The 20,251-nt window shown below is 39.9% G+C and overlaps 3 protein-coding genes across 5 annotated transcripts in view; 2 read left to right on the top strand and 1 right to left on the bottom strand.

Annotated features, from left to right (window-relative positions):
- The window catches only part of oit3 (oncoprotein induced transcript 3), a 187,816-nt gene that overhangs the window by 158,245 nt on the left and 9,320 nt on the right, over nt 1-20,251 (bottom strand). Inside the window, exons 2-9 of one of the 3 annotated variants that reach the window (XM_072436505.1) lie at nt 19,673-20,056; nt 19,166-19,276; nt 17,402-17,524; nt 17,200-17,322; nt 15,781-15,941; nt 14,408-14,820; nt 13,055-13,154; nt 12,787-12,965 (exon numbers count right to left, since the gene is read on the bottom strand). In XM_072436505.1, the coding sequence (XP_072292606.1) occupies nt 12,813-12,965; nt 13,055-13,154; nt 14,408-14,820; nt 15,781-15,941; nt 17,200-17,322; nt 17,402-17,524; nt 19,166-19,276; nt 19,673-20,056 (1,568 nt within the window). In that variant the 3' untranslated portion in view covers nt 12,787-12,812. Of the gene's footprint in view, nt 1-12,693; nt 12,966-13,054; nt 13,155-14,407; nt 14,821-15,780; nt 15,942-17,199; nt 17,323-17,401; nt 17,525-19,165; nt 19,277-19,672; nt 20,057-20,251 lie in introns of those variants that run through there. The other 2 variants (XM_072436506.1, XM_072436504.1) reach the window with 2 other exon arrangements.
- Nucleotides 929-6,511, top strand: LOC140351252 (uncharacterized). The gene is made up of 10 exons (XM_072437026.1): nt 929-1,043; nt 1,633-2,218; nt 3,460-3,582; nt 4,263-4,313; nt 4,630-4,748; nt 5,544-5,605; nt 5,812-5,987; nt 6,124-6,177; nt 6,261-6,322; nt 6,388-6,511. The coding sequence occupies exons 2-10, from the start codon at nt 1,640-1,642 to the stop codon at nt 6,419-6,421; spliced, it is 1,260 nt and encodes a 419-aa protein (XP_072293127.1). The 5' UTR covers nt 929-1,043; nt 1,633-1,639; the 3' UTR covers nt 6,422-6,511.
- Nucleotides 7,368-12,361, top strand: pla2g12b (phospholipase A2, group XIIB). The gene is made up of 5 exons (XM_072437339.1): nt 7,368-7,855; nt 8,135-8,459; nt 8,690-8,766; nt 9,416-9,581; nt 11,372-12,361. The coding sequence occupies exons 1-5, from the start codon at nt 7,574-7,576 to the stop codon at nt 11,488-11,490; spliced, it is 969 nt and encodes a 322-aa protein (XP_072293440.1). The 5' UTR covers nt 7,368-7,573; the 3' UTR covers nt 11,491-12,361.

The following is a 20,251-nucleotide window of genomic DNA, read 5'->3' on the forward strand; positions in this document are numbered from 1 at the left end:
TTTATTTAAAAATATATATATAAATGATTCCATTCAATCGTTGACTTTATTTATCTTCATACACCACCATCTTTTGTCTCACCAGATCAGATTCTGGAAGAAAGATTATTTTCTTTTGAAAATACACAAAATACTAATAGGCTACTTTTTTAAAAGTTTTTTAAGAGCTTTATAAGCTTTTAACCATGTCAGAATGGTGTTTCTTCATCTTTATCTTACTCAAAGTTATATTTTGATTGATTCTTGCTTGTTTGAGTAATCCTCCTGTGAAGAGGCTTATCAGTTCTGCAGTTTAATCAATGGACCTGTTTCTATAATTAAGATTAAAATAGCTCATATTGCTTTTATAACTAACTTTTATAACTACTAACAAATATGGCAGTTTAATACTAAAGACCGTCCAAAGACATGCATGTTTAAGGTCAAAATTGGCCCTAAGGACAGGTGTTGAAAATTTGCATATTCTGCTACAACACTTAAAACATTACATCTGGTTCGTCCATTGTAAATGCTATGCCCTTAAATAAATAAATAAATAAATAAATAAAAGAGGCTGCCATAGGAAAAAAAGGAATTGTAGGCCCACGTCTTCTTTAACATTAAACTGCACAAAACTATCACCAAATTGTCTGCTCCACATGAAGTACTTATATTAGTCATAACCCACAATCCTTTTTGACAAATGTACAGATTGAGGAAAAGGAGTTGGAGCAGTTCTGGAGCCTCCTTTGACGTGACCTTCAGACGGTTGTGCGTGATTCAGGTTCTGCGGAGTTTTTTCAAAGTTTGTGTTGTTGACGATATTTCTGACCATCTTTTCTGTAACTGTGTTGTATTAGTCAACCTCGCCTTTAAACCTTTGGGGAAAAAACTAATATACATTTTAACTTCTTATTTGCTCGTTTTTATGTCTTTTTATGTCTTTACTGAGGCGCAATGAACGTGACGCGGCGCAAACGTTACGCGCGGCCGTTACCATGGCGACCCAGCACAGCACGGGAGAGGCAGGAAACGTTTTTGCACCGAAAGTTCATAATCTAGAGGTAAGACTTTTGAATGAATTAGCTAAATCATCGTTTTGCATTTATTGTAGGACATTTCATCTTCCATTTGTGACTTTATTATTATTGTTTCAGACTTTAAACACTGGAAGTGACAGAGCAGAGTTTGGGAGAAGTTTTTATTTTTTTTTCATCCATGGGTTTCGAGAGTGAATATTAGCACTGTTCCCATGGCAATTAACAATTCAAAACTAAATATTATATGTGGTGAACAGTCCTCAAAACAGGAAGCTGACCCCCGTGTGCAGAGCTTTACAGAGCAAGAATAAATGCATTAGAATCACAATCCAAACAAACAAAAACATACATTATAGTTTTAAAACAGAGTCAGTCTAAACAGAACTGTTTTAGTCCTCTGTCTCACATCATCAGAAGACTGTTCCAGATTTTAGCTGCTTAAAAGTGAAACACTCAGATTGTGATCAGTCGTGACTGCGCAGCAGGAGGCCGCTAACATGTCACAAATGCACTTTGGTGGCCTTCTCTGTTAGTACTTTGCATTTCTCTTTCAATTGACTGTGGTTTATTGTGCATTAACTTCACATAAGTAACATTGTACTTTTGTTCCCAGAGGCATCATGTCAATCAGGTCCAGCAAACAAAAGCCGGGACCTTTTGGGAGTGACATCCACAGGCTGCTCCAGGCCGCAGAGGCGGGTCACAAGGCCGATGTCTTGACTTACTCCTCGGGGCATCTGGGGCCCCGCAGTCTTGTCCTGAACCAGCCTCGTGAAGAAACAAAGCAGCTATTTTGGACCACTTCGGAAAAACCCAGGCCATCTCCAAAACCTTTAACTCCCCGAAAAAAGCAGACACAGAATAAGATGAAAGAATATTTGGCAGGGGTCACGGAAGAGTTTACGTCACTTACTCTAGAGCAGGAATTGGCCTCGGATCACTCCTCGTTTGATGCCGTCCCAGGAGAAGAGACATGTTTAAATAACTTGCTTCCCTGCATGAGAAAGCCTCTGCCCAGAATCCGGCCAAAATCTGCTGCTCTCAAAAAGTCTGAAAAGGTATCCAAACCGAGAGGGAAACCGTTCAGAAGTGACACGGGCCCGAGTAAGAAAGAGCAGACAAAGAACTGTCAAGACCTTGTAAAGAGTGTTTGGACCGGGATGAACGCAGCAGACGCACATGAGAAAAAACTAGAAACAGTAAGTGGGGAAAAAAATGATTTTGGTGTATTTAATTCTAAATAAACACTACACCTTTATATCTTTTGATCTTTTATACCTTTTGTTGTCCAGACTTTAAATCTTGAGTCTGTGCTGTTAGGATCGTGAGCCAACCAGTTTTATATTATTTTAACATCTTTGTTTCCATGTTGTAAGAACACTAATCTCAATTTTCTTTCTATTAAACTTCATATTCTGGGTCAGTATAGCAGGGCTCTGATCTGAGCTGAAATAAAGTCATTGTTCAAACAAGGTAGCCTCCCTTTTTCTTTTGATATTTGTATAGTTTTAAATCGGATGTGGGTTTTTTCCTTGCCATATAAACCTAGAGTTTGCTTTATTCCACTCGTCTAATGGAAATCACAAGAGTCTGGAGAGACCTGGGCAAAACATTCATTTTTAAAGTTTCAATCCTTTGACCTAGACTTAAGTATGGGATAAGGTTGTTTTATATTAATAAAAATAGGGGTATAAATTTTCTCCAGAATAGTTGATATGGAGCACCACACCTAAAGATCTGAGAGATTCCGTTTGCCATTTAAATGAGTAAATCTTTCTAAAGGTCAGAGGGAGTTTCAGTTGAGCATTCATTTTGTATCCAGACATTGGACCAATCCTTTGGAGATCACATTGGGAACGGACAATGGTTTGGTCAAATATAGTAGAACATCATCTGCATCATTTTATGTTCCGTCCCAGCAATATTAACTCTGCCTGACCCCCCTGAGAGTCAGTGGTCCTGTCAGATGACCATTGAGTTCAATTCTTGATGTTGGATCATAAAGAATATCATATAGAACCCCAATGTTTTTTTTATAATTAAATAATTGATTTGAAATTTGTTTAGCACTTTAAATAACTAGCCTTCTTAATAATAGCCTTCTCAGCGTCCAAACTAATGATTACGGCTTTGTTTTGTTGTTTTTGTACATGATTCGTTATGTATAAGGATCGTCCATGTTGTCTTGTGTTTGTCGTTTGTTAATAAATCCAGTTTTATTGTTAATATTTTCTATCCTTCTATCTATTTTCACCTTCTAGCCTTTTGACTGCTCACACATGATCTCTATGTACAATTTACCCTTGCTTATCTGAATTTCAGCTCTTCCCTTTCCTAAACGTCTCACTCCTCAGGTACTTCCCCTCGCAGCTCCAACAGCTTGATTTCTTCGAGATGAAATGTATGACAGTTGATGGTGTGCGTGCTGTGTCACTGACAGGAGCTGCAGAAGCTGTCATGGCGGCGCTGGCCCTGCAGAGACCGCCTCAGCGTCTTCAGTGACGTCTTTGGTGATGTGTGTGAAAGCTCAACTGTATTTGGACGCATCCTGAGGGAAATTAAGGTTTTTTTCCATGTCCTTCACACTCACTAACACATTTTTAGCGTGTGTCATTAGACATTTTACAGCCGAGGTGATTGAGTCCCTCGTGCAGCAACCCAAAGTGGAGCAGCCAATGAATTGCCGCCCGGTCCACGTCAGCCAAGGCCCCTGCTCCCGCTCGGCCCATTCACACCAGTCTGAGGTCATTCAAGGTTAAGCTGCACACAACAGGTTTCCATCGCTTGCAAATTATCATTATGACTTGGAGTTTGGTGCAAAAATTAAAGTGGTCAACACTTGTAAAAGTTTTACATCAGTCAAGTGGCAGTTAGTGTGAAAAGTAAAGGAAAAAAGGTTGAAAATGACAGGAAGTAGCACTGAATTATAAATCCTTCACTCTGCTGTACGTCATCCAAAATGAGACAATTTACATGTAAGAAACAGCTTTTAACCAGTCATTTTCTGACAGGTTAAACATGTATCTAAGTGTTTTTATTTGTCAAATAATAGCTATTGGGTAAATTATGTAACATTTTGGCAGAGAAAAATAAGTACTTTTTTTTTCTCTCCCTAAAAATCTGAAATCTAATTGTGACGGCTACGTTTTAGTCATGTTCATTTTAACTTTAGCATTGGTATTGTGTAATTCACTAATTTTACGTACTATAAACTAAACTCATGTGCTAATATTTCTCTCCTAGAATGATTATGACCTGTACGCCAATGATATGATGTCCAGTCTTGAAAACATGGTAACTTCAGTTTTATTATATATTTATTTAGTTTCCCTTTCTTACTTTCTTTTTTTGAAATCACTAAAGCAGATTCATGTAACTGATGGAGACAACAACAATGTTCAAATCAATAAATTCCTATAAATGAATAAACATTCCAACATTTACACAGCGACAGATGTTACAAATCACACCTTTAATCGTATGTATAATTTCATGTTCACATTTTGAGCATTGCTGCAGAGATCATGTTCATAACGCCTTCATAATGATTTCATATTTCACTTGTTTTTCAAAAGTCACACCTCACATTTGATTTGGTCTCATTTCTCAGCCGTCCCAGCGCTCACTCAAGCGTCCAGGCTCAGCGCCCACACCGGACCTGGAAGACAAAGCCAGTGAGGTTCACGTGTTAGAACAGCAGGCCAGAGAAGCACTGGAGGAAAACAAAAGGTACTGAAGAATTACACAGATCTTTATTGTCACTGCAGCAACGGGATTAAAAGCACAACCCAGTCCAGGGAATAAAACCATCCAGAACATCATAACATCTTACACTTTATTCTGCTTATCATTCTGCACTAGTCAAACTCATTTATTGCACTATTAATGTAAATGAGGTTTAGGGCTGTCGTGATTTAACTAATCAGTTGATGGCCACATTTTTTACTCGTCCACTAATTATTTTCTCACGATTATAAGGATTTATGGACCAGCAAGGTGAATATAAGGAGTGAGTTGGAGTCTTGGGTGTGACCGGACGGTTTAACCTGTCTCTTTACTATTGAAGAAGCGTCTTACTTCACTGTAGTTGTTTTCCGTGAGATCCTACACATTTTAATTGATTAGTTTGAGGTTCAGATTGCTTTATTCGTACACAAAAGATGCATTTATGTTGCAGTTTTGAGAGTGCTGATCCCACATGTTCATTCATTCTTATTATAGACAAATAAGTACATCTGAAAATAGATAAATAATAATACTCAAGTTTAAGCTTTTTTAAACACAATCTGACCGTAAAGAAGAGACTTTAGAAACTACAACAGATGAACTGAAATACAAGTGAAATACAAGTGTTCCAGTGCAACATAGTGCTACAAATAGAAAATTGACACTAGACTAACGTTAAAAGAATAAAAAAAACCTGCACAGTCAACCAAGAAATGCCTTAAACAAATACAGCCCTAAAATATAAATCATAAATTGTTACTTATAGTATATAGTGTCTTCCTGCATTTGTTTTTCCAGACTGAAAGCCGAGTTACAGACTGTCCTGGAAAACACACGCCAAGAAGACAAGAGGCCGAATGGTGTGTTGATTTTTGAATGCTCAGGCTTTACATCACGACCCTGTAGGGAATGGCACATGCTTACACTGAATAATTCTATATTTATTTAGTGGACCGACTGAACAAAACTTACTTTGTCAAACCAAGGCTCTTTATTGATGAGTTAAACCCTGCGGCGTCGTCACTGATCTACAGCCCGCTGCTATTTGGCGTTAATGTGTTTGCAGAGTTGTCCGAGTGGGACGGGGAGAGCGCCGATGGCTGCGATACTGCGGTTCAGTCCAAGAGGCGTCAGGTGTCCCGTGTTTGGGCAGAGACACGAGCACTGGAGGAGGAACTTCAGCACAAACTGGTTTCTACTGACATAACCACAGCCATTGGAAAAGGCATCAGAGCCCTCAAGGTACAGAAAGATAAACTCCCTCTTATCTTCAGTGTGTGCCACTTACAGCAATGAGACGTGAAGATAAGGAAAAGAACAGGGTCTGGAGATTATAGCTTGAATTATAAAACATAATATTTTTTTGTTATGCCATCAGACTGAGATGGTGAAACTGATGGTCTCGAATAACCAGCTAGAAATCACCAACAAGGCAAGGAACTATTTATTTAATGTTTTTGGACAATCTTAAGCTTGTAAAGTCAGAAATCATGGTTTTTGTTTGTTTTTTTCTAGGATCTTGAGGATAAAATCAACAGTATTTTACAGCAAGAGAAGATGAGCAAAGCCATCAAGCAGTAAGTCATGGTCGTATTTGTCGTCATTATTATTTGTGAATAATGTTTTTTTGTTTCGTTGCCAGGAGGCTGTGGAGGGAAATTCGCCCAGACCTGTGAAAACTTGTGAGTGAAAGTTGGCTGGATAAATCAGCAGATCCAATCATTTCATGGGAGGTTTGACAACGAAGAAAAAAAGACTGCATCAAATAAATCATGACATTTTTTATTTTTTACACTATTCACTTTTATTATTATATTTATGACGATCTCTGTGTTTGTTATTGTTGAAATGTGTCCTGACAGAGACAGAAAAAAATAGTTCTGTTGTAGTTTCTAAAGTCTCTTCTTTACAGTCAGATTGTGTTTGAAAAAGCTTAAAGTCAAACTCGAGCTCGAGTTAAAGTCGAGCTTCAGACGGAGGAGTCATTTAGCTTCACACACAAAGGAATGTCACTTACATCTCCTGCATTTATGTACAAAAAATACCCTTTTTACCCCTCAGATTGTATTACTGTATTTGACTGGGACAGAGAATATGTCTTTAAATCACAGTATGTAACTTTCTGAGGTGGAAAGTAACTTGCATAAGTCCATGGAAATGGAAAGTTAAAACCTTTTCTCAGTGCAAATAGGTTTTGTGTCATACCGAGTATTATAGCTAAAGAAAACGTTTCCTGTCTCAGTCAGGACACATTTTAGTGCTATAAAACTATTCAAAATGAAAAAATAAAAATGTAAACAAGCTTTTGTTTTATTCTATTGTTTGGCTAAAAATGTGTGTGCTTTAAATATTGGAATTTTGAAGCTGTTCCTGAAATGTAATTTTGAAGAACTTGCAATTAACATTTTTATCACAAGAGGGCAACATTGTCATAAAAGACAAAACCTGTAGCACTGACTTTCTACATTGTATTTATGAAGTTTTCATGTATTCATGTTTTTTGTCACTGCCTCATGTCTCTGGGCTCTCAGCAGTAACAATCTCATCTAACGCTGTGATAATTTGTGATGAGGTTGGTGCACTCACACTAGATTAGATGAGTCCAACATGACAGGCCTTTCCTCTTGGGATTGATACAGAGTGACCTTTGCCCCCTGCTCCAGAGATTGCCTCGCTGTCTGTCAGAGACAAATCAAAGGCCAAAGTCTGAGGCTGACACAGTGAGTACGGCTGAACATGTTGTTGTGGTTCACTGTCTGAGTTCCTTTCACTCGGTTCACAGCTCCAGCGCTTGTGAGGGACTTGGACTGTCAACAGCCACTGCCAACATGCTGCTCCGGACCATCCTGCTGTTCCTCTGCGTGTCCTCATGTCTCTGCGCTACTTTAAGCCTTTTCCTCATGAGAGAGGAGGAAAAGCTTGCTCAAGACCCGACTCCTGTTCTGGACAATGTAGTCGAGGCTCTGGATGGAAACATACAAGAAACAGAAGCAACTGCACATGAGAAAACCATCGGCACATCTCCACCTGAAGAGGAGAAAATAATGGGAAATGAACCAGAAGAACCAGAAGTGGGCCATGGAGTACAAGAAGTGCAAGAAGTAGAAGAAGTACAAAAAGTACAAGAAGTGCAAGAAGTAGATGAAGTACAAAAAGTACAAGAAGTGCAAGAAGTAGAAGTACAAAAGGTACAAGAAGTAGAAGAAGTACAAAAAGTACAAGAAGTAGAAGAAGTACACAAAGTAGAAGAAGTAGAAGAAGTAGAAGAAGTACACAAAGTACAAGAAGTACAAGAAGTACAAGAAGTAGAAGAAGTACAAAAAGTGCAAGAAGTACAAGAAGTACAAGAAGTACAAGAAGTACAAGAAGTACAAGAAGTACAAGAAGTACAAGACGTACAAGAAGTACAAGACGTACAAGATGGAGGTTTGCTGGAGGCTGAAGCTGCTTCGGAGGATGTGGCTGCAGCTGAGGAGGTGGTGACCCAAAGTGACAATACTGTAGAAGCCGAAGTGATTCAAGAACATCAACCTCCACAACAGGAGGAAGACAACCAGATCAAGCCGGTACAGATCCAAAAGCCTGAAGAACAGAACAGCAGATGGGGCTTTAACTCAATCAGGAGCGGTTTCCAAAACATGAATGGATATTTTGAGTCTCTGGTGGAGCTCGTAGGAGGGAGAAACGGAGTGTGCCAGTACCGCTGCAGATATGGTAAGACTGGATCATGTGTGCTTTTGTCTGCTCTGCTCTTGTTCTTTCTATGTTCCACTGAACTGAACAACGTTGGGGTTATCAGCTGAGTGGCAGTTGTTACACAATCAATACACATGTTCTCCAGCAGACGTTACATCTCATCTGTGTTCTGGTCCACACCTCAGATAGTAGCTCCTCTTGAACATCACTTTGTTGGTAAAACTCTATGTCCCTGTTGTGTTCCGCAGGAAAACTCCCTGACCCCCGGCCCGGGTACCAGCTCCCCGAACCCAACGGCTGCAGCTCGTCTCTGGTGGGATTCCAGGTGAATGCTGCTGTAGGTGGTCTCTTCATAACATCTGCAGCCTTTATACTGATTGTGATTAAGTTGGGCAAAAATAGGAAGAAAAGACAATATTTTATTCAATACAAACATTTAATCATTGCCATTTAACACACAAAAATACTAAAATTTCAATAAAAAAGTCCTGAGCATGTCATTGACAATTTAAAACAATTGGATCTAGATTAATATGTACGATTATTTGCAAAGACTAAAGCTAAGGCAACATTTTATAGGGGGTTAATTCTACAATCCAGATGTTACTAGATGATACAGATATAGATCGTTCATAAACTTTTAAGACTGGGACCCCCAAAGTAACCATAAAACTGAACATCGGGGCCCAACTGCAAAACCAAATTGACACCGGTAATAATATTAAGAAGTGGGAAAACTTATTCAATCAGCTTTAATATGTTTGTATTTAATAGTTTATGTTATTGTACCAACTTGAATCTATTTTGAATTTCAGTTCACAGATGTATGTATAATATGTAGTTGTAGTGTAGTGCATGAACTTAGATTAGCCAAGTATTAAACATAAGAGCTTCATTCACATAAACGTAAAGCTATTAACAGTGATATTTCAGAGAATGTTTTGCTGAGACCATGTAGTGCTTTCCTTGGACAGCTGGACTTGGGGATCCCCACCATGACCCAGTGCTGTGACCAACTGGACATCTGCTACGACACATGTGGCACCAACAAGTACGACTGCGACACCGGCTTCCGCTCCTGTCTCCACGGCATCTGCTCCGACCTCAAGAAGAGCCTCGGGTTGGGCACGCAGTATCAAAGTAAATACACTTATTTTGTGTTAGGGCCTGGGCAACTGTGTTAGGGCCTGGGCAACAGTGTTAGGGCCCGGGGAACAGTGTTAGGGCCCGGGGAACAGTGTTAGGGCCTGGGGAACAGTGTTAGGGCCCGGGGAACAGTGTTAGGGCCTGGGCAACTGTGTTAGGGCCTGGGCAACAGTGTTAGGGCCCGGGGAACAGTGTTAGGGCCTGGGCAACTGTGTTAGGGCCTGGGCAACTGTGTTAGGGCCTGGGCAACAGTGTTAGGGCCCGGGGAACAGTGTTAGGGCCCGGGGAACAGTGTTAGGGCCTGGGGAACAGTGTTAGGGCCCGGGGAACAGTGTTAGGGCCTGGGCAACTGTGTTAGGGCCTGGGCAACAGTGTTAGGGCCCGGGGAACAGTGTTAGGGCCTGGGCAACTGTGTTAGGGCCTGGGCAACAGTGTTAGGGCCTGGGCAACAGTGTTAGGGCCTGGGCAACAGTGTTAGGGCCTGGGCAACTGTGTTAGGGCCTGGGCAACAGTGTTAGGGTCTGGGCAACAGTGTTAGGGCCTGGGCAACAGTGTTAGGGCCTGGGCAACAGTGTTAGGGCCCGGGGAACAGTGTTAGGGCCTGGGCAACTGTGTTAGGGCCCGGGGAACAGTGTTAGGGCCTGGGCAACAGTGTTAGGGCCTGGGCAACAGTGTTAGGGTCTGGGCAACAGTGTTAGGGCCTGGGCAACAGTGTTAGGGCCCGGGGAACAGTGTTAGGGCCTGGGCAACAGTGTTAGGGCCTGGGCAACAGTGTTAGGGCCTGGGCAACAGTGTTAGGGCCCGGGGAACAGTGTTAGGGCCTGGGCAACAGTGTTAGGGCCTGGGCAACAGTGTTAGGGCCTGGGCAACAGTGTTAGGGCCTGGGCAACAGTGTTAGGGCCTGGGCAACAGTGTTTAGGCGGGGGCTTCAGTCTTTGGGCCTGGGTTATTTTGCATTGTAACTAAAACTGCAAAATTGGTATCTAAAGGCCCCATTCACACATAATTCCCAGTACATTTCCAGGTTTGGTCTGTTCACACTTTACCTGGCATTTGTGTCTCTACATTCTATCACTACATGAATATATATATGAACTGCACAGTGTAACATGGGAAACCAAGCTCGTAACCAAAGAAACAAGCATAGTAATTGCGTTTCTGGCAATTTTCTGGCTTTATTCAAATATATACAAGGGAAATTGCCTGGTCAAAAATGCAAGGAAATCAGTTTTATTCAACATTTGACTGCTCTGGCAAAATACCAAGGATATTCCCAGGTCAAACATGTGTGAATGTGTGTGAATTGTAATAACAGAACACTTTATTTCATGTTGTTATGATAAATCCTAGCCCAAGACACTTCCGGTTGGTTTGGTGTCATTCTCAAAGTTTATTGTCAGCGAGGTTCATACATAAACTCACACAGTTGTCACTCCAGAGTCTAGCAGAGTCTAAAGCGCATATGTCGTGTCAGCTCGATTCATTCAGGGGTTTTGGTTTCCTGATGTCGGTGCCATTTTGACGACTTCTCACCATTTATAAGATTTAACATTTTGGTTTGAATTCTCAGTTACAATGGCAACAGTCCAAATGTTTCATCAATCTGAAACTCATGGATGTTAATATACGTTAATAATTATAATAATAATAAGTGCATACATCCCTCGTTATTCCAGTTACATTACTATCCATGCCATGACATGTGTGCTCGTTTTATGTGTGTTTGATTTGTTTTAAAGTTGGTTATTACACTAATCTATGTTCATTTTTTGCATGTTTTAAAGCCTGTGAATCAGCAGCAGATGGATTATTCAACACAGTTTGGACTCTGGGTTGCAGACCCTACATGAACAGCCAGAGGGCAGCGTGTGTCTGCGATGAAGAGGAGAAAGATGAACTGTGATGAACTTAAAGTACACAACAGAGACATTGAGGAACATTGTAGCTGTCGTTCCTTCACTGTGGGAACTCAAACGGACACACAACAACGATACACATTTCAAGAGTTGGAGAAGTTTTATTTAAGCTGGATCTTCAGAATGTGTCTATGAATATTATGTGGCCACTCAGGCATCTCCATTCACTTTCCTATGACTCCATTTACATAAATTACTTTCATGACGCCAAACTGTGTCTGATGGAAGGGTATTATACTCGGATTAACTTCCTTTTAGATAGATAATTAAAATAAAGTGACAAGATCTATGTTATAACTTAATATTTATCAAACATAACGTGGTGTCACATAGATATCTAGAAGCTGTACTGAATGTAAGTTATTGTTTTTAGTAAGTAATTTATTAAATAGCTCATATTAAAATACATTAAACTATCATGAAGACAAATTTATCTTAACCACAAAGCAATACAATTCAATGTATGATTTGAACAGCTATATAAATGAGCCCAACAGCATATTTATATATTCTCAGTCAATGATGGTCTGCAGTGCTTTGACAAATACATTCCATCTTTAAGATGTAGAGGCTCAATCAAGGCCGTGATAAAGTGTGACCTAGAAAAACATCCTTGTTACAAATGCACTGCAGGCCATTCAAAATGGTTTCTAATAGAAACGTCATTCATTTTAATGTCAGTAAACTCTTCTGTTAGGCAAAGTGGCAAGCCAAGATTGCAGCCGTCAAACAGCAGTAACTGATGCTGAGAGCAGCAGTGGGAGAAGTAACTACAGTGTGCACACTGTTAAATTAGTCTTTAATGGTTGTGTATGAAATGTCCAATAAACGGAATAGTCAGTCCATTTTATTCATATGTATGGTTTGTTTCTGCGTGACGATTGTTGTTGCAGTATTTGGCTTTGTAAGACCAACAACTGAATGTTCTGCCTGAATTTAGGTTTTGCTCTAAAAGCACATACTATAAAGTACTGTATAATTTACCGTCCAACAGAATCAAACAAAGCAAGTTTATCATCATTGCTCTGAAATGTACAATCAAAAAGACTTTCCCTTAAATCAACCTATACACTTAGCTATAGGTTTCAATAGAGTGTGTTTGATAGCTGTTCTTTTTTAGACATCATTGAGTGAAGCTTTAAATTTAGTCTCAGGAGAATGCTGCAGGAACCTTGCTTTTATGTTGTATGTTTAATGTAGCACTGGTTTGACAAAGATGGAAGAGCCAGAGCCCACAGAGCCAGTTCTATATTGTCACAAATTGAGACAATGTTTCCCATGACTTATTTCTCCTGCAGCTGTGTTGGTTTCATGGTCTGATGAAGATAGGTCCTCCGCTCACGGTGTACTGCTCTTGAGCTTTGCGTAGGGGGGTCTCCCTGCGGACTCGTCCCTGACACCGCTGAGCACAGCGAGAGTCTGCAGCTCCACATACCAACACTTGACAGTGCAAGAAGACTTGCTGCAAACACGAGACAGTGTTGTCAGAACAGAAGTAGAAGGTACATACACATCATACACAGCACTAGCAGCAGGGGGCCCGAGACTTACTTTGTTGTCTTTGCCAACGAATTTGAAGACAGGGACCTGGTAGTGTTTGGAGAGCTTGTCCTTTGATGAGAACTGGATCACAGTTTCATCAGAGATACACCTGAGTCCAAGAAGAGATATGACACTTAAAGGGTAAAATCACCAAAAATGGCACAAAAAAAAAATATTAAAAACTATTCAGATGCTTGTAAAAATGTCAGAGAGTTAAAGTATTCACCAACTTTTCCTTGTCCATGGCTGCTGTGGCGCCATTATCAATATTTTGTTGTATTTTGGAGCAGAATTATAAAATTTTAACAATTTGTATCTCCCGCCCATCTGTTAACACGGTTTATTTTCACCCAAAAGGGGGCGTGGCCGTTGTGCTAGCCCAAAAGTACCCGTATGACCAGAGACATCTATTCTATATGTCAAACAGTAAACTGTGGAATATCACAGCTGTTGTAAAATTGTAAAAAAAAAAAATAGATCTAGACCTTTTCTGTAGATGTCCCTTAAAAACAAACTCACTCTGATAAAAGCAACAAAATGGTTTCTGTAAAAGTGTCCGGTCCCCAGATAATGAGGCAGTAGAGAAACTTTTCCATTCCTATTAATCATAGTATAGAGCCAGTGGCTTTTGGGGTTTGACATTTTCTCAACACTCTTTGGTCTGTTACCAGCTTTTAAAAGTACTAAAGCTGAGGCTGACCTTTTGACATCCATTTAACTGCCCTTATGCTGAGATTACATTCTCCTGAAAGGGAAACTTCAATTGATTTGTAGTTTCTCATGAACCCAAATTAACACCAGCACCAGCCGAGTGCTGTTTAAATAATATAATCACATAAGATTTGAATAAGCTTAATGTTTAATATAGAACTAATTTTATTTTGTGTTGAAAACTACATTTTATGATCTAAAACCGATATTTAATAAATGTTATTTGTGGTAATAAAATGTAATTGGATATCAAGCCTTTTCCTTAGTGTCTAGATCTAGTTTGATATTTTAGTATCCTTCAAGACACTACTCTGGGAGTAATGCCCCTCACACAGAGGGGCTAAGGCCAGATATTGGGGGAGAAATAACTATTTTGGATTAATTTCACTTATAATATTGTACCAAATTATAATGATTAAATATGTGTTATCATAATTGTATTATTTAATTATCGCCATTATTATTTTCTTTCATTGTTTATTTACAAAAATTGCAAAAATGTGAGTGTTAAATACTCATAACATTTGGCTTAAAGGAGAGTATTGGAACTCAAGAATTTTGTATGATTAAAATAGTCCGTATTCAGATCAAATCCGCAGTGATACTTTTCTGCCTTGGCTGAATTGTTTCTTGTTTCATCTTTGAACTCACCCGTCCTTAATGAGGTAGTACTTCAGAGCCTGGTCAGCCTTGGGCCCCGGGGTGGCGAAGCAGCTCTCCACCAGCGCCGACAAACCCTCCAGTCTCTCTTTGGGCTCCACGCCGAAAAACAGTGCGTCGTGCAGCTGGAGTTGAGGCGGGCTGTGGTACGGCTCTGAAAACTCTGCACTTTTAAACAGCTCCAGGGAGAACGGGAAAACGCCTTCACTGTGTCCGGCCAACTCCAGGTCCGAGCTGCGCAGACTGGCCTGGTACCCGTCCGAAACCTGGTACTCTCTGGGGAACTCACAAGTGACCGGCAGCACTAATTTACTGGTGCGAACGATCAGGTCTCCACTGCTGCCCGGGCTGCTCTTTGGCAGGCCTGTCACCAAGTTGGTCCCCACTATTTTGTCATCAGTTACCTGGGGGAAATGCATTTTAATTCATTCCATTGCCGCAATAACACATTCGACAATTAGTACCACCGCATAAAATACGTCCACCCTCTCGTTCTTTCTTTTTGATTCCAGCACAAAACAGAGAGGTATAGCTTTAGAACCATTTCCCTGAAGTAATGAAATGTCTATTATACGCACTAGGCTACTGCAATAAAGGCATTGATATAGGACCTTATTTTTAATTTGACTTTCAATCAAAACTCATAAAACTCACTTTACCACTGCAGAAAACTGAAGCATCAGCACTTTAATGGAAGCTTACTTGCGCATTATTTGAAGAGACATATAAATAAGCAAAGAAAAGCTTTGACTAGTCCATTAAACCTTAACCAAATAGCCCAAACTTTGCACATGAAGTAGACATTACAGTATGTAATGTCTACTTCATGTGCAAAGTTTGGGCTATTTGGTTAATCAATTATGTTCAAAGAAACCATGAAAATTCACTTTCTAGCTAGATAGATAGATAGTTTTGTCCAATTACTAATAAATACTTTTGTTGCAGCTTCTCATTTGTACAAACGAGGGATGTCACGGTTTTTTTAAACAATTATTCATGATTATAGAGGCTGTGACAAAATAATACTAAAACCTTGAATATTCTTTCAGTCTTGTGGTTTAAAAAGACTAAAAATAACTACTATTCTTCAAGTTTGTGCTGCGTTTTTCAAAGACAAAATTAAAATTGACAAAAAATAGCTAGATAAAAACGTTACATTTACAGCTATTTTTGGATGATAGATTGAACTAAAAAGACACAATTTTGCTTCTAAAATTGTCACGCTTATTATTTTTTGGTTCTTTTAATTAAATTATGACCTGAATTATCACAATTATTGATAAACCAAATAAACTTGACAACCCCAGTACACAGAGAAACACTTTGTGCATCCCAGTTTATATTAGCTGTGCTTTTGGACTGACCTCCACCACGGTCCCGCAGGTCTTGAGGCTGAAGCTCAGGTTGATGTGTGTCCCATTGGAGACTCCACGGCAGGACGAGTTGGACAGGAAGAGCTCCAGGCCCCCGACCAGGTCTTTGGGCACGGACACAGTGATGGAGCTGGGGTCACATTGCACCGGCACTGCACACGCACACAAGTCTTTTATTCATAAATATTTACATATAAATACTAATAATATACTAAATATTTATTTTTTTCTTCTTTTTTTACAATGGAAATAAAGGTAATTTCAAGAGAACCACTTTAAGTTGATTTCATACATGGCCCTGTGTTTGTTAGTAATCTAATTGGCATTTCAATAATTTGGTTTCCTTTTATTGATCTACAGTGGATGAGTTTAAGAGGTTAAGCGTTTTAATGATTTTTTTTCCCATTGACCGGACGACAATAGACTTTCTCTCTTTTTTTCCCTCCAGATCTAACCAATGTGTTAAATTTACAGTATGTCCTTTTCTGTTGCAAAGTCAATCAATAAAAACAATCAGTTAGGTCACCTTTCTAATTCAAATCAATGTTAAATATCAAATACAATCATTTTTAATATATTACTATACTTTCTGAAATAAGCCGTGTGTCAAAAACAATCAATAGTTTCATATTTTAACAATATGTCACTTTTACCTTTATGGTGGGGGTCCATCAGCAGAGATGTTGTTGCTCTACCTTAAATGTTCCACTCTATGGCATTAAACATATCTATGCTGCATTTAAACATTTCAGATGTTTTGAATCCTAGAAAATATCCTGAAAAACACAAGTTCTTACTTTGAGCGGGATCGCCTCGCCGCAGATCTGACCTGTAACTTAGCCTGGTGGCGTCTCATGCTTGTCTCCATAGAAATAGATAATGTGATTGAAAAGAATACTACAAATAGTGATGTTGATGGTAATGTAACAAAAGAAATAGGAAGGAACAGCAATGATGGCAACATAATGCTAACTACATTCATTCAATAAAATGTTATGCCTGAAATAGTTCATTATATGACCTCCAACCAAGCACAAATTATTTTTTTAATGTATTATTTTTAGTACATAACAAGGCTGCAAATATATATTTATTCTGCATAAAAACTGCTAAACCCTTAAGTTTGTGAGTTCATAGGCCGATTTCAGTCTTTTTTTAAATGTGAACTTTGAACAGAATCCTATTATTAAAACACATAATCTAATCCTAATCATGCACTTTATGCCATACTCTTAAACATTCAAGGCAAAGCAATAAGATCTCCTCGAGACAAGCAGGAGGCGCGCTGCCATCAGTAAAGCCACGTATAAGTGCATCGTTAGGCCTTATTTCATCTAAATGCTGCTGAGTCATTCTAAAGTTGTAAATTGGTGCACATTTCACTTCCTTGTCACACACTTGGACACCCACCCTGACACGCGCGCCTGTCCTCGCTCAGCTCCAGTCCCCGGGGACAGTGACACTGATGGTCGTCCTGCAGCGTGGAGCAGCCGTGACTGCAGCCTCCGTTGTTAACATGACAACCTGCCATCTCTGTTATTAAACATACCATTCAATAAAGGCGTGACATTGGAGTGGGCTTAATTAGCTGCAGGGTCTTAATTATCGGTACCTTTACAGTGGAGGCCGTCCTCCGCCAGAACGCGCCCGCGACCACACGCACAGCGACGAGAGCCTTTGGTGTTGACGCAGAGCTCAGCGCAGCCGCCGTTGGACACCTCACACTCATTCACATCTGAGACCAACACCAAGTCACATTAAGTATTATAATCTGTTTAAATCAACGTGTTCTTATGTTTGTGCAGAGGAAAATAAGTACCGGTAAGTTATTTGGAAAGTGTCTAATTGAAAATACTCAAGTTACTGTAATTAGAGTGGATTTTAAGTACATTTCTACTCATGTAATTGTAATTAGTTAGTATCTTGGGAGTCACTTAATCAACGGTTGTCTCAGTTACAAACATATAACCTGAGAGAACATGTGCATTGTCTTTAAAAAACTTTAAATTCTGCTTTAATCAGTTTAATTCAACAGTTCTGTATAAAAGATTGATATAAATGTATAATAACCCCATCTTAAAATGTAACTAGTACTTTGAGTAATATTTCTCATCTGTACTTTATACTTTTATGTAGGCTTGTAATGTACTGTAATTGAGCAAATGTTTAGCTATCAGCTGAGAATTTGTGACATCTCAGCTGGTAAATACTGTACACTTTAGCCAACACACCAGTTCCAATGTGGTGTATGACTGAGTAACTGAGGCCGTAAATAAAAGCTTTTAATGATCATTTGTGATGTACTGTAACAATTCTTATTCATATATTCTATTTGGTTTAGTTTAGAGCATTGTGCATTGTATTCACTTAGACAATCACAATTTGCACAAAGGATGCCTGGATATATGTCTGAAGAATAATCAAGAGTTCAAGCTCATCATTTGGCAAAGACGACTCCATTCACACCTTTTGGTCGTTTATTTGTCCAGTGTAAGCAAATAAAGCAACTGAGCAGAATTTATTAAAGTGCTACTTTTCGCCTACAAACCCATCAGACATTGCCTGACCACTAGGGTGGCCCACCCCACTCCACCTCTTAGAGGTGCCCCTTTGTAGTGGTTATGTAGTGGGCACGAGAACAATTGCACAGTCTAAAGACTTAGAGGGGATTTTAAGTTTTGCACTGTTCTACCTCAATGAAGAAGATTGTGAAATTATATTTAAAAGACATTTAGAATAACCCTAAGAACTGGTGAAAAATTGATGGATGATGTAAAATGAGCGTGAGAGAGAATGAGGAGGAGAGATGGAGGCAGTAAATTGTGTGACAGGCTGAGGTAGACTGAGTGAAGAATGGGATAATGGCCTTTTCAGGCTGGATTGGTCTGCGCTGCATGGCTGTCACCCGTCATTAGGCAAACAGGCTCGAGAACACAATACACAGACTCACACAGACCATTGAAAGCAAAAAAACACAGATAAATGTGATGTTATAGGTGGTCAAGGGCAGGATAAATACCAAAAATATGTAACAAATGCTATAGTTTAGTGCAGCAGTTACCAATATTGCCATATAAATGTGTTTGTTATGAGGGCTATAGTCTTATTTAGACTCCTCAAATGCATTTAGTAAACACACAGCGAAATACATCTGATGTAATGCAGTTTGGGTCAATTGTGAGTTTGAACAATAAATAATGGTTGTGTGAATATGAACAGTTGAAATGGAATGACACTGATATGAATCATGGTTTTGTTGCTGCAATAGAGTCCGCACTGAGGAGCATAATCACATTTGACTTCCCAGAATACATTTGGTGTGTGGATCATTTGTCTTATCTGTCTCCACTCCTCCTCCTCATTGTGTCCGTCTCACCGAGGCATGTTTGTCCGTCGGGTCCCAGGACGGTCCCGGCAGCACATTGACAGTCTGACCTGGGACACAAGGGCCCGGTGCACTCCACTTCATCACAGATATCATAGAAGTCTGCGCAGCAAAGACAAATACTGTCAATTTAAATCTGTTTCAGGCTGTTTCCCATGAGGGTACATTCTGGGTATAACATCAACATACAGATTGTGGACCCTCACCAGAAAAGTTACTTAGTAATAGTTTGGTACAGTACTTTTCATCCTGGATCCACTAAAACATTATCATATCTATGTCTGGCTCTTGAGATGTTTCATTAATGGTAGTTTCTGTATTTCTCTGGTTCTGAGGTTTGCTCAAACCACCTGGCCCTCAAGATTCACTATGTGTTCCCTGGCACTGGTTGAAAATCAAGAGTTTAGTGAACACTCTATTCTTCTTCTATCTGCAGTATTTCATAAGGTGTGGAAACTGCGCAGTACAATATTTGGGGAAAACATGTCCCGCACTTACGCCCGCAGTACACGTGGAAGCAGACCGAGGGCTTGGGCAGCCGGTAGACAAAGTACCCCCCGGGACAGGCCTTCACCTCCACGGAGGCGTTCCAGCGGCAGCAGTCCTGGTTAAAACTGGCACACACCGCCATGCTCACGACCCCGTCCTGCACCTGAGGGTGACTGCCATTCAGCCAGATGGGGGCGTGGGTGCCACAGTGGTTCTCCGAGACACAGAAGGTGGGCATTGCGTCTCCAGCCATCCCAGTGAAGCGGTACCACTCCCCGGACACGTGGGAGTCACACAAGGGGGCGCTTTTGGAGGACTGGTTCATGTGGTACTCTGTGTTTCTCCAGGGCTCGTTCAGACTGATGTAGGCTGAGCAAGGGTCCAGCTCTGAGGCTATTAGGCAGCAATAAAGCAGTACTACATGAGTTATTATGAAGGATTTCACAATAAATACTTCTTAGACATTTTATTACTATGTAATAAACATATTAAAAGTTTTGTTGTCATAAATGCATTACACCAGTAAATGATAACACATCCCTTAACATTGATAACAAATTAAAATGTTTGGATGCAGAGGAGATTATT

Source organism: Eucyclogobius newberryi, unplaced genomic scaffold, assembly GCF_026437365.1.
Source record: "Eucyclogobius newberryi isolate DKJ021-1_F unplaced genomic scaffold, fEucNew1.0.hap1 SCAF_8, whole genome shotgun sequence".
NCBI classification, from domain to species: domain Eukaryota; kingdom Metazoa; phylum Chordata; class Actinopteri; order Gobiiformes; family Gobiidae; genus Eucyclogobius; species Eucyclogobius newberryi.